Source organism: Mus pahari, chromosome 21 (genome assembly GCF_900095145.1).
Source record: "Mus pahari chromosome 21, PAHARI_EIJ_v1.1, whole genome shotgun sequence".
NCBI classification, from domain to species: domain Eukaryota; kingdom Metazoa; phylum Chordata; class Mammalia; order Rodentia; family Muridae; genus Mus; species Mus pahari.
This window is the reverse complement of record NC_034610.1, coordinates 21,146,839-21,168,036: the sequence shown is the minus strand read 5'-3', so window position 1 is coordinate 21,168,036 and position 21,198 is coordinate 21,146,839. Positions and strand designations below refer to the sequence as shown.

General features: G+C 53.8%; 4 protein-coding genes across 7 annotated transcripts in view; 2 read left to right on the top strand and 2 right to left on the bottom strand.

The window, feature by feature from the left end:
• The window catches only part of Rgs11 (regulator of G protein signaling 11), an 8,210-nt gene extending 1,897 nt beyond the window's left edge, over window positions 1-6,313 (bottom strand). The window contains 15 exon segments of the mRNA XM_021221679.2: window positions 957-1,095; window positions 1,173-1,260; window positions 1,388-1,503; window positions 1,603-1,716; window positions 1,803-1,864; window positions 1,939-1,968; window positions 3,453-3,521; window positions 4,054-4,135; window positions 4,310-4,386; window positions 4,728-4,786; window positions 4,890-4,941; window positions 5,619-5,725; window positions 5,791-5,841; window positions 5,912-6,008; window positions 6,245-6,313. Of these exon segments, the coding sequence (XP_021077338.2) occupies window positions 957-1,095; window positions 1,173-1,260; window positions 1,388-1,503; window positions 1,603-1,716; window positions 1,803-1,864; window positions 1,939-1,968; window positions 3,453-3,521; window positions 4,054-4,135; window positions 4,310-4,386; window positions 4,728-4,786; window positions 4,890-4,941; window positions 5,619-5,725; window positions 5,791-5,841; window positions 5,912-6,008; window positions 6,245-6,313 (1,212 nt within the window).
• A 1,513-nt stretch (window positions 6,314-7,826) lies between these two features.
• Arhgdig (Rho GDP dissociation inhibitor gamma) lies at window positions 7,827-9,986 on the top strand. The gene is made up of 6 exons (XM_021221548.2): window positions 7,827-8,101; window positions 8,802-8,981; window positions 9,074-9,157; window positions 9,344-9,420; window positions 9,496-9,559; window positions 9,640-9,986. Exons 1-6 carry the CDS (start codon window positions 8,029-8,031, stop codon window positions 9,837-9,839), a joined length of 678 nt encoding a protein of 225 aa, XP_021077207.1. The 5' UTR covers window positions 7,827-8,028; the 3' UTR covers window positions 9,840-9,986.
• Window positions 9,987-10,087: 101 nt separating this feature from the next.
• On the top strand, window positions 10,088-13,151 carry Pdia2 (protein disulfide isomerase family A member 2). 2 transcript variants are annotated; one of them, XM_021221699.1, is made up of 11 exons: window positions 10,088-10,343; window positions 10,883-11,089; window positions 11,181-11,314; window positions 11,392-11,529; window positions 11,597-11,713; window positions 11,864-11,989; window positions 12,062-12,259; window positions 12,348-12,468; window positions 12,549-12,730; window positions 12,819-12,926; window positions 13,024-13,151. In XM_021221699.1, exons 1-11 carry the CDS (start codon window positions 10,136-10,138, stop codon window positions 13,066-13,068), a joined length of 1,584 nt encoding a protein of 527 aa, XP_021077358.1. In that variant the 5' UTR covers window positions 10,088-10,135; the 3' UTR covers window positions 13,069-13,151. The 2 variants fall into 2 exon arrangements, with proteins under 2 accessions (XP_021077358.1, XP_021077359.1); XM_021221700.1 differs by having other exon boundaries at window positions 10,113-10,343; window positions 11,401-11,529; window positions 13,024-13,125.
• Window positions 13,152-13,337: 186 nt separating this feature from the next.
• Window positions 13,338-21,198, bottom strand: part of Axin1 (axin 1) — a 60,513-nt gene continuing 52,652 nt past the window's right edge. Inside the window, exons 6-11 of one of the 3 annotated variants that reach the window (XM_021221361.1) lie at window positions 20,483-21,000; window positions 19,962-20,132; window positions 18,719-18,964; window positions 16,195-16,302; window positions 14,828-14,995; window positions 13,338-14,209 (exon numbers count right to left, since the gene is read on the bottom strand). In XM_021221361.1, coding sequence (XP_021077020.1) covers window positions 14,083-14,209; window positions 14,828-14,995; window positions 16,195-16,302; window positions 18,719-18,964; window positions 19,962-20,132; window positions 20,483-21,000 — 1,338 coding nt within the window. In that variant the 3' untranslated portion in view covers window positions 13,338-14,082. The remainder of the gene's footprint in view (window positions 14,210-14,827; window positions 14,996-16,194; window positions 16,303-18,718; window positions 18,965-19,961; window positions 20,133-20,482; window positions 21,001-21,198) is intronic. The other 2 variants (XM_029533045.1, XM_021221363.2) reach the window with 2 other exon arrangements.

Here is a 21,198-nt window from a genome sequence, read left to right as displayed (position 1 = left end):
CCTGGAACTCACTCTGTAGACCAGGCTGGCCTCGAACTCAGAAATCTGCCTGCCTCTGCCTCCCAAGTGCTGGGATTAAAGGCATGCGCCACTACTACCCGACTTGTTTTGTTTTTTAAGAAAACATAAAAAAAGAAAGAAAGAAAGAAAGAAAGAAAGAAAGAAAGAAAGAAAGAAAGAAAGAAAGAAAGAAAACATTTTTTTAAATGGTGTGATGGTGCATGTCTGAAATCTGTTCTACTTTCTGGTAGAACAGGATAGAGAGTCACTTGTAGCAAATTCAGGGCGGGTCTGAACTATACAGAGGCTGTCTCTAATGATACTGTGGTAGTTGGTTGAAACTTAGGAAATATGTTGACATTTTTTTGAGATAGGGTAATCCAGGCTAATCTTGAACTCACATAGATCCACCTGATTTTGACTCCCTAACAGCAGGAATAAAGGTTTACACCCCCATGCCCTAAAAATTCTAAGAACTTATTATGATATTAAACATCAGGAGGCTGAGGCAGGAGGATCACCCACAGGTCAAAGGCCAGTGTGAACATTTATACATTGTTTGAGATTTCAGAATGAGAGACCCTGACTTAAACAATCTGAAAACCCCCATTAATCACTCTGAACAAATACCAAAGATCCAGCTAATTGTTTTAAAACTGATCAGTAGACTAGATCTTTGCCTCCTCCATCTGTCCTCCATATGACCAGAGGATACACAAAGGGTGGGGTGGGGAAGGGACAGCCTGGTCAACAGTAGGCAATAGTGGGGTCTGAATACCACCACCACACTGGTTTACTGGTACCAGAGCAGCAAGTGACGGAGGCTATGCCCACTCCTGATGGAGCCAAACAGACCAAACAAACAAAACCAGAACTAGAGAAAGAGTGGGGGTGAGGGGCTTGGATACCAGAATGTGGGAGGGACTGTGATGTCCCGGACACCAGGATGTGCCCACCTTCTTCATGAGCATGTAGATGTGCAGTTGTGCTGCATCCAGGACATAGCGGTGTGGCTGGCGCAGCCCCTCCAGGGTCCACTCCATCGTCCTGCTGTCAATGTTGACCCAGCGGGCAGCTCCAGGGGCCAGGAACTGCCTGAGATACCGATTCTACAGTGTGACCCATGCTGGGTCTAAGTGATTGCCAACTAGCTTCCACTTCCACACACTTACTGATACACAGAGTCCACCAAGGTGGGGACCTGGGCCTGTCCGCCAAAGCGCAGCTCCTCACATGCCTCCCAGAAGCTGAGGTTTTCCGCTAAGGACAGGGTAGCAGTCAGGGTTAAGGGCTCTCACTGAGCTGGCTAGAGAAAACCTGGGGCAGGGTCCCAGGTAGCAGCCTCCCTCCCTTGGGGGTGCCTACAGCAGGAAGGGAGGTGTCTTACCACTGAATTCCTTCTGGAGAAAGTCCATGAAGTGGGCACGTCCCACGGGGTCATCCAGGAGCTCCCGGAAGCTGAAGCTCCATCGCTCAACACGGAGTTTTGTGGGGGCAGCCACGCTGGGAGTGGGGGAGGAGAGGGCAAGAGAGAGTGGGCTGTTCACCCTGTCGCCAATCCAGGAGCATTTAACAAAGGCACCCAAAGACTGGGGGTCTTACTTGGGCGCATTCATGGCCCAGTAGGTGACATCATCTGTGATCCAGGGGTTGCTGGGCAGACACCCTGACATGATGGGATCGTGCGGCCCGTGTTGGCTGCTGAACTTCAAGTACCTGGGGGATCCAGAGGGTGGTACAGGGTGGCCTCGGGGACTAAGCTGTACAAAGGGTTGGGAAGGGACTCGCTGTCTCTCACTCACGCCTCGAGGCAGACAGAGGACTTCACCCGGTTCCTGCCCAGTGCCTTCCTGAAGCACTCGACCTAGGACACCAGAGCTGAGTCAGGACCGGTGCTGGGCAACGGGCTTCCCTACCCCCCAAGTCCCTTGGACCTACCTCACACTTATAGAAATCCAAGCTCTAGGTCTGAAAGACACAGTTGGCTTGGGTTACAAAGCAGTCTCCTGGGATTCAGAACCACCACTGTGTTTCCACCCAGGGCTGAGACCTTGCCCCACCAGGACGTAGCAAAGAATGACTCAGAGCTGCAGCCGGATTTTAGAACCCTCTCCTCCTAGCTCTCAGGAGGAACTCTCACAGGCTTTATCCAGGGACTCTGAAGATGTTCTACAAAACCCTAAGGCTGTTTAGAATGCACACTTGTTATTAACCCGTCAGACTTTCCAATGACTTCAAGTGTTTTCGTTGTTGGGACTTTGGCCTTGAGTTCACTATGGGGCTGAGGACACACTTATCCTCATGACCCTTCTGCCTTCACCTCCCAAGTACTATGATAGGAAGTGTCTGCCACCATCCTTGGCACTTCAGATATTTCTGTTTGTTTGTTCAGTTTTGTGGGAGGTGGAGGGTGGGGGAGCAGGGAGTTGGTTGCTCTTTCGAGACAGGGTTTCTCTGTGGGACAGCCTTGGATGTCCTGGGATTTGGGCTGACCTCGGATTCACAGAGATCCACGTGCCTCTGCCTCCCTATGACTGGGACTAAAGCTGTGTGCCACTAAGCCTGAATGCTTGTTTTGAGACAGGATCTGTTTCTGTAGCTCTTGCTGTCTTGGAACTTGCTATATAGACCAGGCTGGCCTTGAACTCCACCTGTACCTGCTTTTCAATGCCAACATGCCTGGCCTTCGAAGTCTTTTCAAAGACATGTATATTGAGAAATCTTTCTCTGGGGAGCCTGGTTTAGTCGAGTCACAACCCCTCCAGGCAGGTTTGTATGGCTAGACTGGAGGAGCCACCTAGCAGACTGGTCAACCACTCCCCTGGGCATGGTGCTGAGGTAGGTGGACGCCTCTGACTTCCAATATCCGCCCTAGCTCTCTCTGTTTTTATATACAAAAAAGTTAGGGGCGAAGTGAGCTAGGCATGATGAGATAACAGGATCTGCTCTAAAAGTTGGGTTTGGGTGGGAGTGGCTGTTGCTAGCAGGGGCATGGCCACCGCCTGCTGCATTAGGTAAGTCTGTCAGTGCTGGGCCCCATCTTCTCTAGTCTGGAGGTTACCAAAGGCTTTGGAGGGAGGGGCCTATGGACCCAGAGCCCTCAGGCCAAAGCCTTGGGGTTCTCACTTCACCTCCCTGGGGGCTCTTCTGCTGTTTCAGCCTGGGGGAATAGGGTCCTGCCCTCCCCTGGGGCTGGGACCGCCACTTACTTGCACCCAAGGCAGCAGGTAAGAGAAAAGAGGACAAGTGTTACTAAGGGAGCCTGAGGGTGGGGTCCAAGAGAAGCTGAGACCAGGCACTTCGAGCCAGGGACCCTGGAGTGGCTGCATTAGGTACATGTAGGTGGATCAAATGATAGATAAATGGACAGGTGAGCAGTCCAAAGAAACGGAAAGCGTACTAGAGTTAGGGTTAAAGCGGCAGCAGTTAGGGTGAGGGTGTGAAGTGCTTACCATCTGCATGTGACTGGGGTTGTAAGAGCCCCTCTCAGGACCCTGCTCCAAAATGTTAGGTGCCCCAGGCTGCAGAAGGATGAGATGAGGGTGCTGAGCCCTAGCCCCACGGTCTTCAATGCCCTTAACTGTTTGGTATTGGAACGTGGGAACTGAGCCCTGAGCTAGCCTTGAACCCCATCTCTCTGCCCACCCTGACTCGGGGTGATCCCCTTGGATAGTAAACAGACCTCAAGTCATGTCCTAGGACCTCTGTGTCCTAGCACGGCCCCACCCCCAGTCCTCCTGCTGCAGCTGAGACCAGCCTTCACAAGTGTCCTGGGACTCTCAGCCCTGCATTGGCTCTTATGTGTCTCCCTTAGACAGAGTGAACCTGGCTTGCTCTGTGGTCTGGGACTAGAGGCAGCCTCAGACCTGACCATGTCACCTCTGGATTGTTAACCAAGAAACAAAGTTCCCTGCCTGCCACCACCCAAACCCTGAAATCCACCTTCCCCCAGCTTAAGAAAGCAGTTTTGAGAGGGTCTTTTAGTAAAGCACACAGACCCCTTTAGCCTCACTCCCAGGGAAGCTCCTCCACTCTCCCCACATGAGGACTCACAGGGGGCTTATTCACCAGCCAGTATGTCTGCTCCTGACATGAAATGACCATCCTGTCTCCCTTCCGTCGCTGCTTAGCCGCCCTGGGAAGAGTAGAGGTGAGAGGAAGCTGATCCTAGCACAGCACTCCCCACCCTCAGCCACGGGCGGTGGAACCTGTGATGTCATGTTCTTGGTTCCAAGGCTGCCAGAGACCAGCTCGGCGACATCCTGAACATTCTGAGCTCAGTGTCCCCAGCTGTGGTGTGGTGTCTCACCGCAGCTGTTCTCGAGCCTGCATCAATACTAGATCCCATGCATGACTGATCTTCTTGTGTAGCAGGGCATAATGTTCCTGGAGGGCAGCAGGGTATTCAGTGGGTGAAGTTGCTAATCCCCACACAGGCCTACCTATGGAATATGGGCCTCAGCTCTCAAGGACACTGCAGGGAGTTAATGGTGTGGTGTGTGTGTGTATGTGTGTGTGTGTGTCCCTACCTGGTATAGAAACCAGCCCAACCCATTGGGCTGGGCTGCCTCCCCTTCTAGGAAGCCTAAGCCTCCCCCTCTGGGGCCCTTCCCAGTGAGGCTGCAGTGGGTGAGCCAGGGGTATGTGTGGATTATCTAGTAGCCTGGGCTGCATGCTCTGGCTCAAGGGGTGAGTCTGTGCTGGACTCAGCCTGCTGGAGGGCTCACCTTCTCGTAGTCCACTAAAGCTCCTTGTTTTTGGATGTTCTTCTTAGCCAGGTAGATGGCTGGAAGGAGAGGAACATAGTGCAGAGGGCCATCACTGTAAACCCCATGGCCTTGCCCTGGGACCACCCATTCCCAGTCTGGATTTACATCCATCCCACTTACCATAGTCCAGCTCAGCAGCTGGCCACATAGTGCTTGTCCAAAAGTAGGGTGTCTTGTGCAGGGAAAATGACGTCCAAAGACATTCCCATTTCTCTCCCAAGTACCGCCCACCACCTCATAGCGCCGCCCAGCGATGGCTGGTCAGAGGGCGCATCCTTCTGAGATGCTCCAGCTGACCACTGCTCCTTCTCTTTTGGGAACAGCCGGGGTTGAAACAGAGTTTCTCCGTGTAGCCTGGGCTGTCCTGGAACTCATTCTATAAACCAGGCTGGCCTCAAACTCACAGAGATCCTCCTGCCTCTGCCTCTTGAGTGCTGGGATTCAAGGTGTGCGCCACCACTGCCCATTCTTTCTACTTGGAACTCGGGGTCCTGTAAAAGGACTACCTCCCTGACTCGGAATGCCAGTGGAACCTGATAATCCAGGGATGTGATCACAGTCTGAGCTTGGGTTGGCCTGGACTCACACACTGAGATGCAGGGATCCTATCACTACACCCGGCAGGGAAAATTTCAAGGATGAAACCTGCTGGAACCCCAGCTGAATGCCCGGCAGACCTTTGAGTGAGTGCTGCAGCACCAGAAAGTTGAAGCTCCCTGGATTTGCCTCAGTCCAGATTTTTGTGGGGAGGAGGCGGGTCCACTCTAGTGACGTAACAACGTCCCGCTCCAACCCCAGTAAGCTCCATCCTCCCTAAGTAGGGGTGCACCTTGCAACCCGGGGCCTGACCTGGAACCTGTAGGGGGTCTCGTCAGGCCTGAGTGTCAGGTCTCGGGACTCACGCAGTGGGTAGATGTAGCCGTGCTTCGCCAGGAGTGTGCCCAGGTGCAGGGCTTCTAAGGAGAAGGAAAGTGAGCGCTCTGCCAGCCCCCGCCCCAAGCCGCGGTGCGCCGACTCTCACCATCCTCCGAGATGCAGAACTTCTGAACCAGCCATTCCACGAGGTCTCTGCCTGCACAGGAGAAACAAAGTGGGCGGAGACCGCGGCGCCCTGCTCCCCCCAGGGTGTCCACGAGCCTCACCCGCTACCGCGTGGGGAATGACAGTGATCAGAAGGCGCTGGCTCCGCATCTTCACGCCCTGGTCAGGGTCCTGCATACTCACGACCACCCGCTCCATCTGAGAGCGAGCGCGGGGGGTGAGGGGAGTAACTCAGATCGCTCACACTTGCCCCCAGGTTCCCCAGGTCACTACGCAGGGACAACAGACTGGGGCAGTAAAGGCCGGGACCCCAGCTACCCAGTGCTGTTATTATGAGTTCCCAGTGGTTTCCTGGGTCTGTTCACCCCCCTCACCAGCCGCGTTCCACGCCCCCTCTCCTGCCCAAACTCTATGCCCACAGACCGAGGACCCACCTTGCTGAGATGCGGCCTCTGCATTCGGGAGCACCCGCCGTGGGGTGTGCAGCTAGTAACCGTGGCCATGGCGGACCTCCGGAGAGGAAACGCCCCGCCCCATGCCGGCCCCGCCCGCTAAGGTTAACCGTGTGAGCCGCGAGACACACGGGTTCTCGCACCACAGAGATGCCTGAGCCCTCACAAGCTGTGGCTTGGGATAGCCTGCAGTGTGGGCAGCCCGAAACCTCAGATGCCTGCAAGGCAGACGAGCCTGTCTTAGTCTGGTGGCTTACTTGCCTCAGGGCTTGGTCTCAGAGATGGGACTTGTCACTGAAGCTCTGGAATAGGACAGAGTGTAGCCAGAGTGCAGAGACCAGCAGAGTCAGGGTTGTGGGGTCAAGGGTGTGGCTTGACGTGACCTAAGAGTGTCCTTTTATAGATAGGACAGGTATGTAGGGTTTGTATGCTGGAAGCCTCACCTGGCAGGTCATTGATCCATTTATAAAAGGCAGAGTGGATTGTTTCTTCTTTTCTGAAGATCGGATGCCCTCTTTCTTTTCCCGACCCTAGGAATGCCAGGTGCCACAGGAGGGGTATTTGGCCTTACTGAGACCAGAAACCTTCAGCATGGCATTCGAGTTTACCCAATGAATCAGAGGAGCTGGAAAGGTGTCCTACCCAGATATGGTACTTCATCCAAAGATCCCAGCCTTCTCCAGTCCTACTTCTCTTAAACACAAGGTCAGGCTGGCCCCTGGGTGAATAGGCAGCTCTAGAGGTTGCAGGCTGCTGGCAGCTGAAGCTATCCCCAGTGTCTCTAACATTACACACTTGCCAAAGGGCACGGGGGCATCTCCCTGGCATCTTGGGCCTCCTTGCAGGATCTTGCTTTGGAAAGGTGGGACAGTGTGGTCACTAGCCCAATACCTCAGCATTCATGGTTGGCACACCAAAACAAAGGTGGGCCTGCTGCTTGGATACGCCCGGAAATGCAAGAAACTGCTTTGCACTGCTCCTTCCTTATGCTGATCCAGGCCTTTGGTCCCTTGGTCCTCAGCTGAAGGCCCAGCTCACCAGTCACCTGCCCTAACCAACCAACATTCCCTTCCATCCCTAGGTCTCCTCTGGACATCTGCATCTACTTTCCGTTTCTTTCAGTCTTTTCCCAATCTAGGAACCTGCAGAATTGTCTGGGTCCCAGGTCCCCACAGACATCCGTCCCTCCCCGCCCCCACATTCACATCTGTACCAATAAGCTTTAAGTGATCTTGAGTCTGTGTGGCCCAGACTGCACTTCAGTGTGTGGGTACCAAGAACCAACAGGGTGTGGCCCAGCTGGAGCTGATAGGCCCCAGGAGTCCCCTTTGCCCAGACAAGAGGGAGGGAGCAGGTGGAGGGTTGCGGGGAGGGGGGAGGGAGGGGGCTCCAGGTGTGCCCTGCGCCGCTTGCTGATAATGGGAGTCCAGGGACGTGGGGGCGTCGCACCTGTTCCACTTGGCGTCCCTGGCCAGCACGCCCAGCCTAGGGGATCCCGGGGGACCCGACTCCACGTGGGGGTGGGGCAGCCCTGGGTCCCTGGAGACGCGTCCCGGCGCCGGGCGCGGCAGGGACGACCGGGTTCCGGCGCGGTGCGGGCGACACGCGCGTCTCTGCGGGCTGCGCGGGGTCCGCGGAGCGGCTGGGGGCGCGCGGCGCGGGCGCGGCGCTGGGCGCGGGGGGCGCTCCCGGCCGGGATGAGCTCACCGCAGTCGCGCCGGGGCTGAGCCGAGCGGGCGGCGGCTCCGCGGCGGGCCGCGGCTACCATGCTGGGCCTGGACGCGTGTGAGCTGGGGGCGCAGCTGTTGGAGCTGCTCCGGCTGGCGCTGTGCGCCCGAGGTGAGCGCCCGAGCCGGGCGGCGGCCACGTGCGCCGAGGGGCAGCAAGGGAGCGGCACGGTTGGGGGTCAGTCCCCGCGGCAACTTTAGGGCGCGTGGGGACCTCGTGGCGTGTATGTATTCTGGCCGGGCGTGGGACTTTATTCCACGCAGACCCTTCTAGGGAAGGGAGCGAGGAGGAAAGGTGTGTGTCCAGCCGGGAGGCTGCGGCCTCTCCTGTAGGTGGGGCTGGGGCTTCTTCCGGTGAGAGGCAATCCTAAGGTTGGAGGGCAGTGGGCAGCATCTTTGTGAGACCCCTATCCCTAGACACCCAAAGGAACTATGGAGAGACCCCCTAGTTTGGGGCACCATCGGAGGGATCTGGAACATTATGGGAAGAGTACAGAGCTGGGGAGCCCCTGGATTACCCCAGGGCCACTACTTTCAGTAGTAGCCTGTAAGCTAACCAGAAACAAATTGGTCTCTCCGGGGTCTCTTAGGCACAAACCCCTTCCAATCACAAGAACCCCTTCTGAAGAGACCGAGCCTAGGGATTTCTAGGGACTTGGGGCTCACTTTGTGTCCATGACAGCTCTTATGGCTTCTTTAGCTCCATTGGGTAGTGGGAGGAACAACCGCTGAGAGTGTGGGTCCCAGCTCAGCACTTGAATGTCTTGGGGTCAGCAGGTGGCAGGTGCTTATATTACCTTCCCTACTCGCAGTCCTCTTGGCTGACAAGGATGGGGAGTCAACTCCATCAGATGAGGTGCTGGACGAAATTGTACCAGAGTACCAGGCCCCTGGGAAGAAGAGCATGCTGGCCATCTGGGAACTGGACCCCGGGGACGTGAGCTTGGTCAAGTACAAGCAGGCGCTGCTGGGACCCCTGCCACCCATTATGGGTATGGCCTGGGACCTGGATGTGGAGGGCTGCAAACAGGGGGAGGGGACGGTAGGGACAACAGAGCACCCCGTGGATGCTGTTTCTCCTCAGACCCCAGCCTGCCCAACGTGCAGGTGACTAGGCTGACACTGCTGACGGAGCAGGCTCCAGGGCCTATCATCATGGACCTTACAGGTAACCCCCTCTGCAGACCACAACCCAGCTTTGGATGAAGACAGTCTGTGGACCCTGTGTCAAATCCTAGCTCCTTGGGTGCATTGCCACAGACTTCATGGGCACCACCAGTCCCCACATAGATGTTGCTGGGGTAGGGTCCTGTACATCCTGGAGATTTAAGTGTACCTGTCAATTCCCTAACAGGAGACCTAGATGCACTGAAAAGCCAGGTGTTTGTCCTGAAGGAGGGCATTGAATACAAGGTGAAGATCACCTTCAAGGTGAGGGCAACTGCAGTAGTGGCCAACCGTGTCCCAGCCTTCCAGAGGAGGCCCCTAACCTTCTCCCTTCCTCAGGTCAACAAGGAGATTGTCAGTGGCCTCAGATGTCTGCATCACACCTATCGCCGGGGACTGCGTGGTGAGGCAGTGTGGAGGGCACCCCGAGTCTGGGGAGGTGGGCGGAGGGTGACTGGCTCATGATGACCTTCCTTCCCACAGTGGACAAGGCCATCGTCATGGTGGGAAGCTACGGCCCCAGGGCCCAGGAGTATGAATTTGTGACTTCGGTGGAGGAAGCACCAAGGGGAGCATTGGCACGTGGCCCCTACGTGGTCAGGTCCCTCTTCACGGATGACGACAGGCTGAACCACCTGTCCTGGGAGTGGCATCTCCATGTCTGCCAGGACTGGAAGGACTGAACCCCACTCGGGGTCTGTATTCCCAATCTCTTGTCCGTTGCAGAGACCTGCAAGCATTCCCTAGACCTCCCAGTTGGTGACCAGAAGTCCCCCACTCTCTGCTGTGTCCCCCCTGCCTGGTGCCTATTAAATGTTACCTTGTCTTGCTGCCTGCGTGCTGCCTCTTTCTGCCTATCTCCGCCCCTGAGGGGCCTTGCACACTTTATCTTCCCTGAGACCCAGCCAGGTGCCACGTGGCTGTCGCTGCTTGGTCCCCGATCTCTTTATCTGCTCCAGCCTTCAGGGCCCAGCACGCCATGGACAATCAGCTTTTGCCAGTGTTGCTGCTCCTGCTGGGTGTCTCGGGCTCATGGGGACAGGGAGAAGAGCCTGGGGGACCCTCAGAGGTGCTCCCTGAGGAGCCCATTGGGGAAGAAGTCCCCAAGGAGGATGGGATCTTGGTCTTGAACAACCGAACCCTGAGCCTGGCTCTGCAGGAGCATTCAGCCCTGATGGTGGAGTTTTGTAAGTGCTTGGGCCAGTGGGCTGAAACCCATGGTGGTAGCCTAGGGGTTCAGGCCTCTACTTCCTAGACTTGGCCTGTCATGTGGGCACCCTGCTCCTGAGAGGATGCCTGGACGAAAGGTTGTGATGTTGAGATGGGCTTGGTGGTGGTCCAGTGTGAGTGAGAAGGAGGGGTGTTGATATAGTGGGTACCCTGAGGACACACGGACACTCAAAGCCCCCATGCTCTGTCAGCCATGGCCACATACTGATGTTACTATCTTTGGGGCCTCTATTCCAAACAGCTGGTCACTGGTCTTCCTGTGGTTTCTTAAAATCTTTAAAAAATGTCAAAGCATTCTTCACTGGTAGGCTTCAGAAACTAGCTACATGTGACCTGGGAGAGAGAAAACAGGATTCTTCTCGTCTCTGTCTGGGATCTGGTACCCATGTGTAACTGTGGGCCTAAGGGAGGGGTGAACAGAGCATGCTCCCTGTTGGACCTGGGTTGCAGCTGGCAACCTGCAGAGGACTGGTGCACTCACAGCCTCATCCCTCAGATGCCCCATGGTGTGGTCACTGCAAAGCACTAGCTCCCGAGTACAGCAAGGCAGCTGCCCTGCTGGCGGCTGAGTCAGCTGCCGTCACCTTGGCCAAGGTGGATGGGCCTGCGGAACCGGAGCTGAGCAAGGAGTTTGGAGTGGTAGGGTACCCTACACTCAAGTTCTTCCAGAATGGAAACCGCACAAACCCAGAGGAGTATGCAGGTACGAGGTGGGCAGGTACACAGGTGTGGAGTAGGTGTGGCTGGGGGCGGGGCAGAAGTCCAGTCTGGGACAGGGATCCCTCCCTCTACAGGGCCCAAGACTGCTGAGGGCATTGCCGAGTGGCTGAGGCGACGAGTGGGGCCCAGTGCCACACGTCTGGAGGATGAGGAAGGTGTCCAGGCACTGATGGCCAAATGGGATATGGTAGTCATTGGCTTCTTTCAGGTACAATAGCAAGGGTAGACAGGCATTGGGAACAGTGCTGGGAGGCATCCATGTTTCTCATGGGGCTGGCCCTGTAGGATCTACAGGAAGAGGATGTGGCAACCTTCCTGGACTTGGCCAAGGATGCCCTGGATATGACCTTTGGTTTTACTGATCAGCCACAACTTTTTGAGAAGTTTGGCCTCACCAAGGATACTGTGGTCCTTTTCAAGAAGGTGAGTGGGGCTAAGAAGAGGGTTGGGGGTCAGAGTCACGGCTCCTGCTAACCTTGTTGGTGTCCAGTTTGATGAGGGTCGGGCCGACTTCCCGGTAGACAAGGAGACTGGCCTGGACCTGGGGGACCTGTCCCGCTTCCTCGTCACACACAGCATGCACCTGGTCACAGAATTCAACAGCCAGGCAAGTAAAGGTCCTGTACAGGTCACAGTGAGATAGAGTAAAGGGACCCCTAGGAGGTGGGAGGCTCTGGTGGGGTGGAGGGACCTTGGGATGGATGAGAACCCTCAAACAGAGGCCACAATAGAAGTCATGTGATTCCTACCCCTCCAGACGTCACCTAAGATCTTTGCAGCCAGGATCCTCAACCACCTGCTGCTGTTTGTGAACCAGACACTAGCTCAGCACAGGGAACTGCTGACAGACTTCAGAGAGGCAGCTCCTCCATTCAGGGGGCAGGTACTGGGGTCTCAGGAGGAGGGAGGGGTGGTAGGGCCGAATGAGACCCCAACTTGTTATTACTTTTGGTAGGTGTTGTTCGTGACGGTGGATGTGGCCGCTGACAACAGCCATGTGTTGAATTATTTTGGCCTCAAGGCTGAGGAAGCCCCCACCCTGCGTCTGATCAATGTTGAGACTACCAAGAAGTATGCACCTACAGGGGTGGTACCCATCACTGCAGCTTCTGTGGCTGCCTTCTGCCAGGCAGTTCTCCATGGGGAAGTCAAGGTCTGTAGCTCTTAGGGGGAGGAGGAACAGCAGTCCTAGGTCTCTGGCTCTGCACGTGGCCCCACTGAAGGCCTGTTTGCTTCCCCAGCACTACCTCCTGAGTCAGGAGATACCCCCTGACTGGGACCAGGGGCCAGTCAAGACTCTCGTGGGCAAGAATTTTGAGCAGGTTGCCTTTGATGAAACCAAGAATGTGTTTGTCAAGTTCTGTGAGTGCTAAAAGGGGAGAAGGTGGCAGGCTGGCAGGGGCAGAGGCAGGTCCAGCTAGTCAAGCTGCCTCCTCCTCTAGATGCCCCATGGTGCAGCCACTGCAAGGAGATGGCTCCAGCCTGGGAGGCACTGGCAGAGAAGTACAGGGATCGTGAGGACATTGTCATTGCCGAGATGGATGCTACAGCTAATGAGCTGGAGGCCTTCTCTGTGCGCGGCTATCCCACTCTCAAGTTCTTCCCTGCAGGGCCTGACCGAAAGGTGAAGGCATGGAGGAGGGCGGGGAGTGACTACTCTATAGCTGGTGCCTGGCTGGGGAGCATGCCCTTGGGTCTTCCTCTTTCTTCAGGTTATAGACTACAAAAGCACCAGGGACCTAGAGACATTCTCCAAGTTCCTGGACAGCGGAGGTGACCTGCCTAAAGAGGAACCCAAGGAGCCTGCAGTCTCTGCCCCAGTGGGTAATCCATTCAGGACACCAGCCCCTGAACAAGTTCTCTCCTAACCAAGTGGGCAGAGGCAAGTCTGAGTTGGGCTTCTGTGATTCTTTCTAGGAAGCACAAGCCAATTCCACCTTGGGTCCCAAGGAGGAGCTGTAGCCATTGGGACACTGTAATCCAGAGAGTGGTGTCCTCAGGTGCTGGAGGGAGCTGTGTACTATGAATAAACCTGTTGTCCTAGACTTTGTGTGGTTCATAAGCAGGGCTAGCTGCTAGTCTGCCTAGTTTGGCCCCAAGCCTTTAGGGCTTGCCTGGGCAAGAATGGATAACATGTCAAGAGGCCACCTTGCCTCCTTCACCACTTGGCTTGAGGGCCATATAGCCACTGGCCCTGCCCCACTGGCGCAGATAGTATATCACATATCCAAGGAAGGTTCAAAAACGTTTTTATTTTATTATTATCCAAGTACCTTTGAAAAGATAATTGTACAAGTCATTGCATGAAAAATGGGCTCAGGGTATCCCCCTGCTGGCCCTGGCCTGAGAAATGTACATATTTACATGGACACTTGGAAGGGACCAGACACATCCCCCTCCCCTGCTGAACCAAGCTGGTGGCTGGAGACAGGCAAAGGGGCCTGAGATACTCAGCCACCAGATTCACACAGTGGCAGGCAAGAGACAGCTATGTTGAAGGCACTCAGTGACATGTACAATATACAGAGGCCCCCACAGGATCCCCTGCTCCTGGACCTGAGCCCAACCAGGTACAGTGGATGGGTCCCAGAGAGAGAAGAGGACAATGGGATACAAGCCCAGGGCAAAGTATTCCTAGGTCAGACTGGATTCAGAAGCAAGAGCTGCTGAGGGTCATGAGATGGCTCCTGGTATTGCTTCAGGGGGTAATGTGGCGGTAGGTGGAGCTTTCCTCTTGAACAGCAAAACAGAGAAACCCAAGGAACCACTCAGTAGGACGACCCCCCACCCCCACTTTCCCAGAGCCAGAGGGACAGAGGCTGGCAGACACCTGAGGTTCCCAGCCTCACCCCCTAGAAGAGCTCATGACACAATCTTGTGTTGTTCCCCACACCAGACTCCTGAGGACAAGGCTGTCCACCTGACTGATGACAGTGCACAGTAGTGATGGTGTGCTCTGGGGGTGCTACCCAGTGCTCAGTCCACCTTCTCCACCTTGCCGATGATCTTTTCTTCAAAGACAGGCAAGACGGCCTCATCCTCCCGTACTTCCTCAAATACCACACCACAGTCAAACTCGTCACTCACTTTCTTAAAGTAGTATCTAGGGACAGAAAGGTGTGGAGACAGTGAGAAAAACCTGATCCAAGAAAAGAATGCCTGCCAGTCCTGGATGCCCTAGAAGTCTGACCACCCTAGAGAGCAGGCTTTTCCCAGAAGTCGAGCTGGGCTCCTGATTGGTGCCTGTTGGGCAGTGGCAACACTTGGGGAAGAGCTGGGACCACTGATGGGCTGAGTTAATAGCATGTTGGGAATTGCTTCCCCCCCCCCAAAAAAAACAAACCCACAAAACCTGGGAGCCCCAATCCTGATAGGTTTCTTATTCAAAGAGATAAGAGGTCTTGGGGTCCCAGCTCTGCTATCCGCATGGGCTAACTGCAGTAGGGCTGACAGGTTCTTACATCACTCAGGTAGCAGTAATCTGTCTACTAGAGTTTCCAAGTTGGCTAACATGGAGGAAGAGGTCTAAGGCTAGAACAAAGGGCCAGTCTGGCCCTGAGGCAGGGTCCTGATGTCATCACACAGCACTGAGTAGCATCATGGCCAAGAGAAGTAGGATGAAGGGGTAGATAAAAGACCAATGGGACAGAAAGCTTTTCCCTTCTACACTCAACCAAAAGCATATTGGGCAAATATGCTCTATGGCTGCAGCTTCTCTCACCTGTAGCTCCCCTTCTTGGTTAGCAGCTCCTTGAACTGGCCCAGGGTGACAGCACGGCCCCTCACCAGGGTCCGGTAGGGAATGGGTTCCCCACAGAAATAGTAGGCCACAACAATGCTGTCACATGGTGGTGCACTCCCGCCACCTGCCTTTCTTTGTGATTTTGTCCTGGGGCAGAAATAAAGTGGTTAAGTAGTGGGCTCTGGGTCAGGTCACAGAGAGTACCTCAAAGGTACCAGCTACCAGCAGAGGACACCCCAGGGTTAGCACCTCATTAACCAATGTGATACTCACAGGTCCTGCCACCCACCTACCCAAAATCTGGGTACCTGTCCTGTGTGAATCACTCACTGGGGAATGAAGTGCAGGTCTAGCTCTAAGAACACTCCCCACCAGATCATGACCAGTCAGGGCACACAGAGTCCTATCTCCAAGGCTGTAAAGGAAGTCAGTCCTAGACCCTGTCAAGTCCCAACCTCTCCAAATGTCCCTAAGTCTCAAGGATAGAGCAATCAGTGCTGCACAGATCTGGAAGGGAAGTGTTCCTAGGACCTAGGACCAGGGTGGCCAGAATCTCCACAGCAGACTAGAAGCTTGAGCTCTTTCCTGTTCAGGTGCTCAGACTGCTGTAAGGCTGTGTGAGTCGGATGGCAGGCACGCACGTCTCTTGCGCTCCTTCCATCACCCAGAAGTCTTCACGGCTGGCCTCGCCCATGGCCACAAGTGGGCCATTTTGGCTGTGAGACTGTGGTCTGGGTTCTTGGACTTTTCTCCTGCAATGTGTTTCTGGAGTTCTCTGGGGATTCTCCAGAACAACTGGAGGGTCACCTGCAGAGGCCTCAACTTCAGGGTCTGATGATACCCTCTCTTATGAAGTGACTGTGAGGGAGCTTGGGCTGGTCAGCAGCAAGGTTCATCTTCCTAACTTGAGTGAAAGTGCAGGAAGGATAGTCAGGAACATCCCTAGCCTACAGTGACCATGGGACTAAGTCCTGGCTGTAGTCACACTGTCCAGATCCTACTATAAAGTTGGCTCAATCTCCTGGTGCTATTTCAAGGGAACCAGGACTGTGGACTGCCAATCCCTAAACCTCACTGAGAAGCTCAGGAGAGCAAAGACAAGATGAAAGGCAGGCTGTGGTACCCGCAGAACCTAGTGATCATGTCACCACAATGAAGAAGCATGATCTCCTCTATTGGGAGAAGGGAGAGAGAAGCCCCAGCAGGCCTTTCTCCTGGTGCTTCCTGGCTCAGTGACAAAACCTATCAAAATAGATGTTATACTTATTTTGTTCGGAATTTGGCCTGGGCTGGGCTGGGCTGGGCTGGGCTGGGCAAAACCAGGAGGACCCACAGGGTGCACATACTCTGTCTCGGAGAGTTCCAAATCCGACACGGCTGGTACCACACTCAGCACCGGTGCACAAGCTGGCCTGACACAGGTGCGTCCCCGCTGCATGACTGCCTGCACATACCTAGGGAACAACCCGCATCAAAGAGGATGGGGCTCAGCCAGTGTTGTGGACAATGGGCACAGAAAGGATGAGCAGCAGGACCCAGCCATCAAAACCTCGTACTCACATATTATCAGAGGCCCTGCCATGAGGTAAATATCTAGACCCAGGGTCAATGTCAGTCTGTCCTCTGGAGAACTGCTGATCTAGGTGCTATAAGCTGTCACTCCCCCCGCTCAGTTGTCTTCTCCAGGCTAACGGTTCTTAAAGAGGGTCTGCCAGGACAGAAACGTGGCTCTTTCTTACACTTTCATCACAAATTTCCTGAAGATGATGTGGATATCAGACATGGACAGTAGCAGTGGGTGGTTCTGCTGTACAGTATCTTGGGGATACTTATTGCCTTGACTGAGGCACATCCCAGGGCCCTGCAAAGCAGAACCTTTCTAAGTGAACCCTCTACCCGGGGATATGCCACTATGGGTTCCTAATAGTGACTTTACTTTGATCTATCTTAACAGGGCCTGCCAACACCTAGCTAGGGCATAAATCTACACTTGCTTACACAGTTCCGGACTGATAGAATTTTTAAAAATTATTCATTCATTCATTCATTTATTTATTTAGTGTAAGTACACTGTAGCTGTCTTCAGACACACCAGAAGAGGGTGTCAGATCTCCCTACAAATGGTTGTAAACCACCACGTGGTTGCTGGGATCTGAACTCAGGACCTTCAGAAGAGCAGTCAGTGCTCTTAACTGCTGAGCCATCTCTCCAGCCCCAGACTGATAGATAAAACATGATCAGTTTTCTCACACATGAAGATTTTGGAGAAACCAGCTAAGATCGTGTGTGTGTGTGTGTGTGTGTGTGTGTGTGTGTGTGTGTGTGTATGATGCACGCACATGTACTGGTGATAGTGGTGGTGATGTCATACCCTATAACATAGACCAGAGGGATTTATTAGCTGATGCTAACAGGAGAAAACCACAGCCACTGCCATCATGTGGGGCTAGCCAGGTGCTGGTAACCAGGTGAACAAAATGTAACCTCTGTGTCACAAGAGAGCTTAACTTACAGAGTACCCTGCTTCATTAGACAATCCTGCCTCCTAGGAACACTTAGCTGCTCTGAGAGCACCCTGCCCAGAGCACTGAGGGCATCAGTCTTTTTTGTTTGTTTGTTTGTTTGTTTGTTTTGTTTTACGAGACAGGGTTTCTCTGTGTAGCCTTGACTGTCCTGGAATTCACTCTGTAGACCAGGGTGGCCTTGAACTCAGAAATCTGCCTGCCTCTGCCTCCCAAGTGCTGGGATTAAAGGCGTGTGCCACCACGCAGGGCATCAGTCTTAACAGATCCACATGACTCCCTGCTCAAAGTGCCTCTGACCCTTGCCAGATACACACAGTATTTCAGCATCAGTAAGAACACTTCCTGCACAAAACAGGCAGCACAAGAGCATACTGTTGCTTACAGTAGGTGGCAAAGTGGTCCCTTGTGTTCAAGGCAACTGTAACTTCTTTTAGAACTAAAACTAGTATAGGCTCAGAACCTGGTGTGAGCCTTTGGAGACATCTAGTGACCAGAGACAAGTTTAAGCTTCCAGAGCAACTACAGCTTGACCCTGCTAGAGACTAAAAGTGTAGAACCAGAGTCATGAGTAATATCAGGGAGTGAGGACTCTGACTTCAGAATCTGTACATTCCAAGATGAATAAAGGAGCTGATAGTTTAAAAGGCAATAGTGGTTCCAGGGAATGGGTAAGAAACAGATCTTAAGCCCTCAAGGAGAGTATTACCCATTTGGGAATTGCAATCAGCCACAATGTCCAGGCAACTGATTCAAAGCCAACATAAAAGGGTCAGAGAAGGCATGCTCTGGCTCCAAGAATGTTGCTACTCAAAAAGAAATCTCTAGCCAGACGTTGATGGCGCATGTCTTTAATCCCAGCACTTGGGAGGCAGAGGCAAGAGGATTTCTGAGTTCGAGGCCAGCCTGGTCTACAGAGTGAGTTCCAGGACAAACCCTGTCTCGAAAAAAAGAAAAAAAGAAGAAAGAAATCTCTTTGAGTTTGGGCAGAACATGCTCCCCAAGAGACAGAACAGGCTTGCTGAACTGAGGTGGTGATGGGGCTGATACTGAGGAAGACAGGGAGAAGGACTGGGAGCTGTGGTCTCTCCAGACAAGTCCTACAACGGCCTGTACTTCAGAACTGTCCATCGTCTCTCTTGGCCGGGCTCTGTGTGGCTGTCATCAGAGATGGTCAGGATGTCTACCATTAAGCCAGGCATGTCCAGAAGTTGATGGCCACCTGACCATGTACCTTGTTAAGCACATTCACTTCACAGCCCCCTGTCCTGCAGCAAGGCTATCTTCTCTGAAGACCCTTTCTAGGCCTTAGGCCATGGCAAGGCCACCCTACAGCATGTGAACCTACCTCTGCTTGGAGGGCAGTTTGTTTGCTCTCTTTTCTTCTTCTTCCAAACGCCTGCGGGCCTCTTCCAGCTGGGTCAGGGGATTAGGGGCTGGATTGGGTGGCATTGTGGGATCTTGGATGAAAAGATGAGAAGGCTGGACAGAGTTCCGAAGCTGAGCACTGACCCAGGGGTGCACGGCCCCAGGACGCTCAATAGACAAGGGTCTGGAGCTTTCATGGGCCTGCTGCTTCCTCATTCCAGAAGACCTTGAGGAACAAGGACAAGTGACTATGTGAGTAGTGGGTCCACACCCTACTAAGGAGCCAAGGGGGCGCAGGCACACTCCCTCCCTTCCTGCAGACTTTTCTTCTTGTTTATGATTTGAGATTGAACAAGGGGTTTGCTCATGATGCGCCGTCACTGAACTGCATTCTAGACCTTTCTTACTTTTTAAAAAATTTACATTTTGTGTGTGTGGAATACAAACACACACGTACCACACCCTAGCCTACATAAAGAAGTCAGAGGACAATGTAAGAACACTTGTACCATGTGATCCTTAGGCTTGGCTTTGGTAATACTGAGCCATCTTGCTATCCTTTATTTTTGAGAAAGGTCTTCCTGAGCTTCCAGGCTGCACGGGGTGTGGTAGCACATGATTATAATTCCAGTACTTGGGAGGCAGAGGAAGGAAAGAATCAGAAGTTCAAGGTTAGGCTCCTCTGCACAACCTTTCTGCCTGCAAAAGAACCAGGTTCAAGTATGGGACGCCTCCTGCCTAACTTACACTCCCCTGCTCTGTGTAGGAAGGCAGCCTCCTAGCCACGGTCCCCAAGTATGCTGAGGACAGGCAGTGAGCAGGCAGCACATTACAGTAATCTGGGACTGCGGAAAGGAACCTGCCTCGTTCCTAGATTCCCCTAATATGCTCAGAAATGGGCCATACAGAGGGTCACAAGGATGGCACCTCTCCCTGTGGAGCCAGAAATCTGTACAAACACACAACATGAGACAAGGCAGGGGAGAGATATTTAGAGAGGTTACATTAAAGCTGAGCAGCCTCAGACCCTCAGGAGTGAAGAAAAGTGGGTAAAAAAGACAGAAGTTCTTCCACAGCTGTCACTTATGTAAGTTCATAGGTGACAAGGCATTAGGTGAAGTCATCTGACCCTGAAGACAGAAGTAAACTCCTAAAAGCAGGGGTCCTGGCAACAAGTGGACAGGTGGCCAGCTGCTTTGGGACACGCCCCGCAGTGTACATACCCATGGCCTGCCTTCCGGTGTCTACTGATCTCCTTCTCGCCCTCAATGATCCACTGCATGATCTTCTGGTTCTTCTCTGCATCCTCTGTGGTACTGGGCACCTCAGCATTGGCATTCTTCCCAGATTCAGCCTTCTTGGTGTTTCTTTTGGAGGGTGCACTAGTTTTACCACTGGGAGAACAAGACATATGAGGTCACTCTTGTCTTTCTTGCTACTTCCTGAACCCTCAAGCTCAACAAGAAATCCTGCAACCCACTGTGAAGGCAGTGGCCTCTGTCAAGGTCAGCTGTCGGCAGTCTGTTACTATGGTAGGAGAGCCATGCTGACCAGAGCCCAAGAAAAACCCAAAGTGTGCCCCTCCTCATCCAGACATAGCAAGGCCTGAAGCCTGACTGGCCCCTGGCCCCGGTATTGTATGACTTTTACTGGATTAGGTCATCACAGGACCCTGGACTCTCTGAACTATGACTTGGATACAAGGACACACTGGAAACATTAAGAAGGCTGGATCAAGACTCACCCAAAGGCCAAATCCCCAGCACTGAGGGTGGTGCCTGTGTTCTCTGAATAGCTCCGGGGCTTGGCATGACCATGTGTTTCTGGGCCCCATGAGAAGCTGCTCTGGACCCTGCGGGCAGCTTCAGCCTCCATTTGCTCCTTCGGTCGAGCTGAATTATGGTGAACATGGTGGTGGACGTGCCTATGATGGTGCAGGCCAGCTGGATCCAGCTTCAGCCCTAACTTAGGAACATGCTTCCCATGCCCGGAGGCTGTACCCCCTAGCACTGCAGTCTTAGCCACATGCCCACTGTCAGGAGAGCGGTGGCCTGGGCCAGGTGACTGGCAGCCAGGTGTCCTCATGACCCTTTGCACATGCTCATCCAGGATGCTCTCAGGATTCTCTTCATGGGCATCCCGCAGTCCAGAGCAGCCCATATCCACATAGCGGGGTGGGAAATGATGCCAAGCTGGGACAGAAGGCAGCTTGTGACTGGCCATGGGGCCAGAAGGCATTTCACCATCCTCCCCTTCTTCCTCCTGTGGAGAAACAGCAGTACTGTCAGAACAAGGATGAGGACAGACCTGGAAGTGAGCAGTCTACAGTAAGGTCAGGTCAAGTGCTGACTCCTGGATCCTTTCTCTTCTCTTCTCTTCTCTTCTCTTCTCTTCTCTTCTCTTCTCTTCTCTTCTCTTCTCTTCTCTTCTCTTCTCTTCTCTTCTCCCCTCCCCTCCCCT

Bases quoted from the DNA above. Each gene is read 5' to 3' on its own strand.
- Arhgdig (XM_021221548.2), top strand. From the start codon at position 8,029: ATGCTGGGCCTGGACGCGTGTGAGCTGGGGGCGCAGCTGTTGGAGCTG. The intron at 8,102-8,801 runs GTGAGCGCCCGA...CCCTACTCGCAG, and splicing joins GCTGGCGCTGTGCGCCCGAG to TCCTCTTGGCTGACAAGGAT. The intron at 9,421-9,495 runs GTGAGGGCAACT...TCCCTTCCTCAG, and splicing joins AGGTGAAGATCACCTTCAAG to GTCAACAAGGAGATTGTCAG.
- Pdia2 (XM_021221699.1), top strand. From the start codon at position 10,136: ATGGACAATCAGCTTTTGCCAGTGTTGCTGCTCCTGCTGGGTGTCTCG. The intron at 10,344-10,882 runs GTAAGTGCTTGG...CTCATCCCTCAG, and splicing joins AGCCCTGATGGTGGAGTTTT to ATGCCCCATGGTGTGGTCAC. The intron at 11,530-11,596 runs GTGAGTGGGGCT...GTTGGTGTCCAG, and splicing joins CTGTGGTCCTTTTCAAGAAG to TTTGATGAGGGTCGGGCCGA.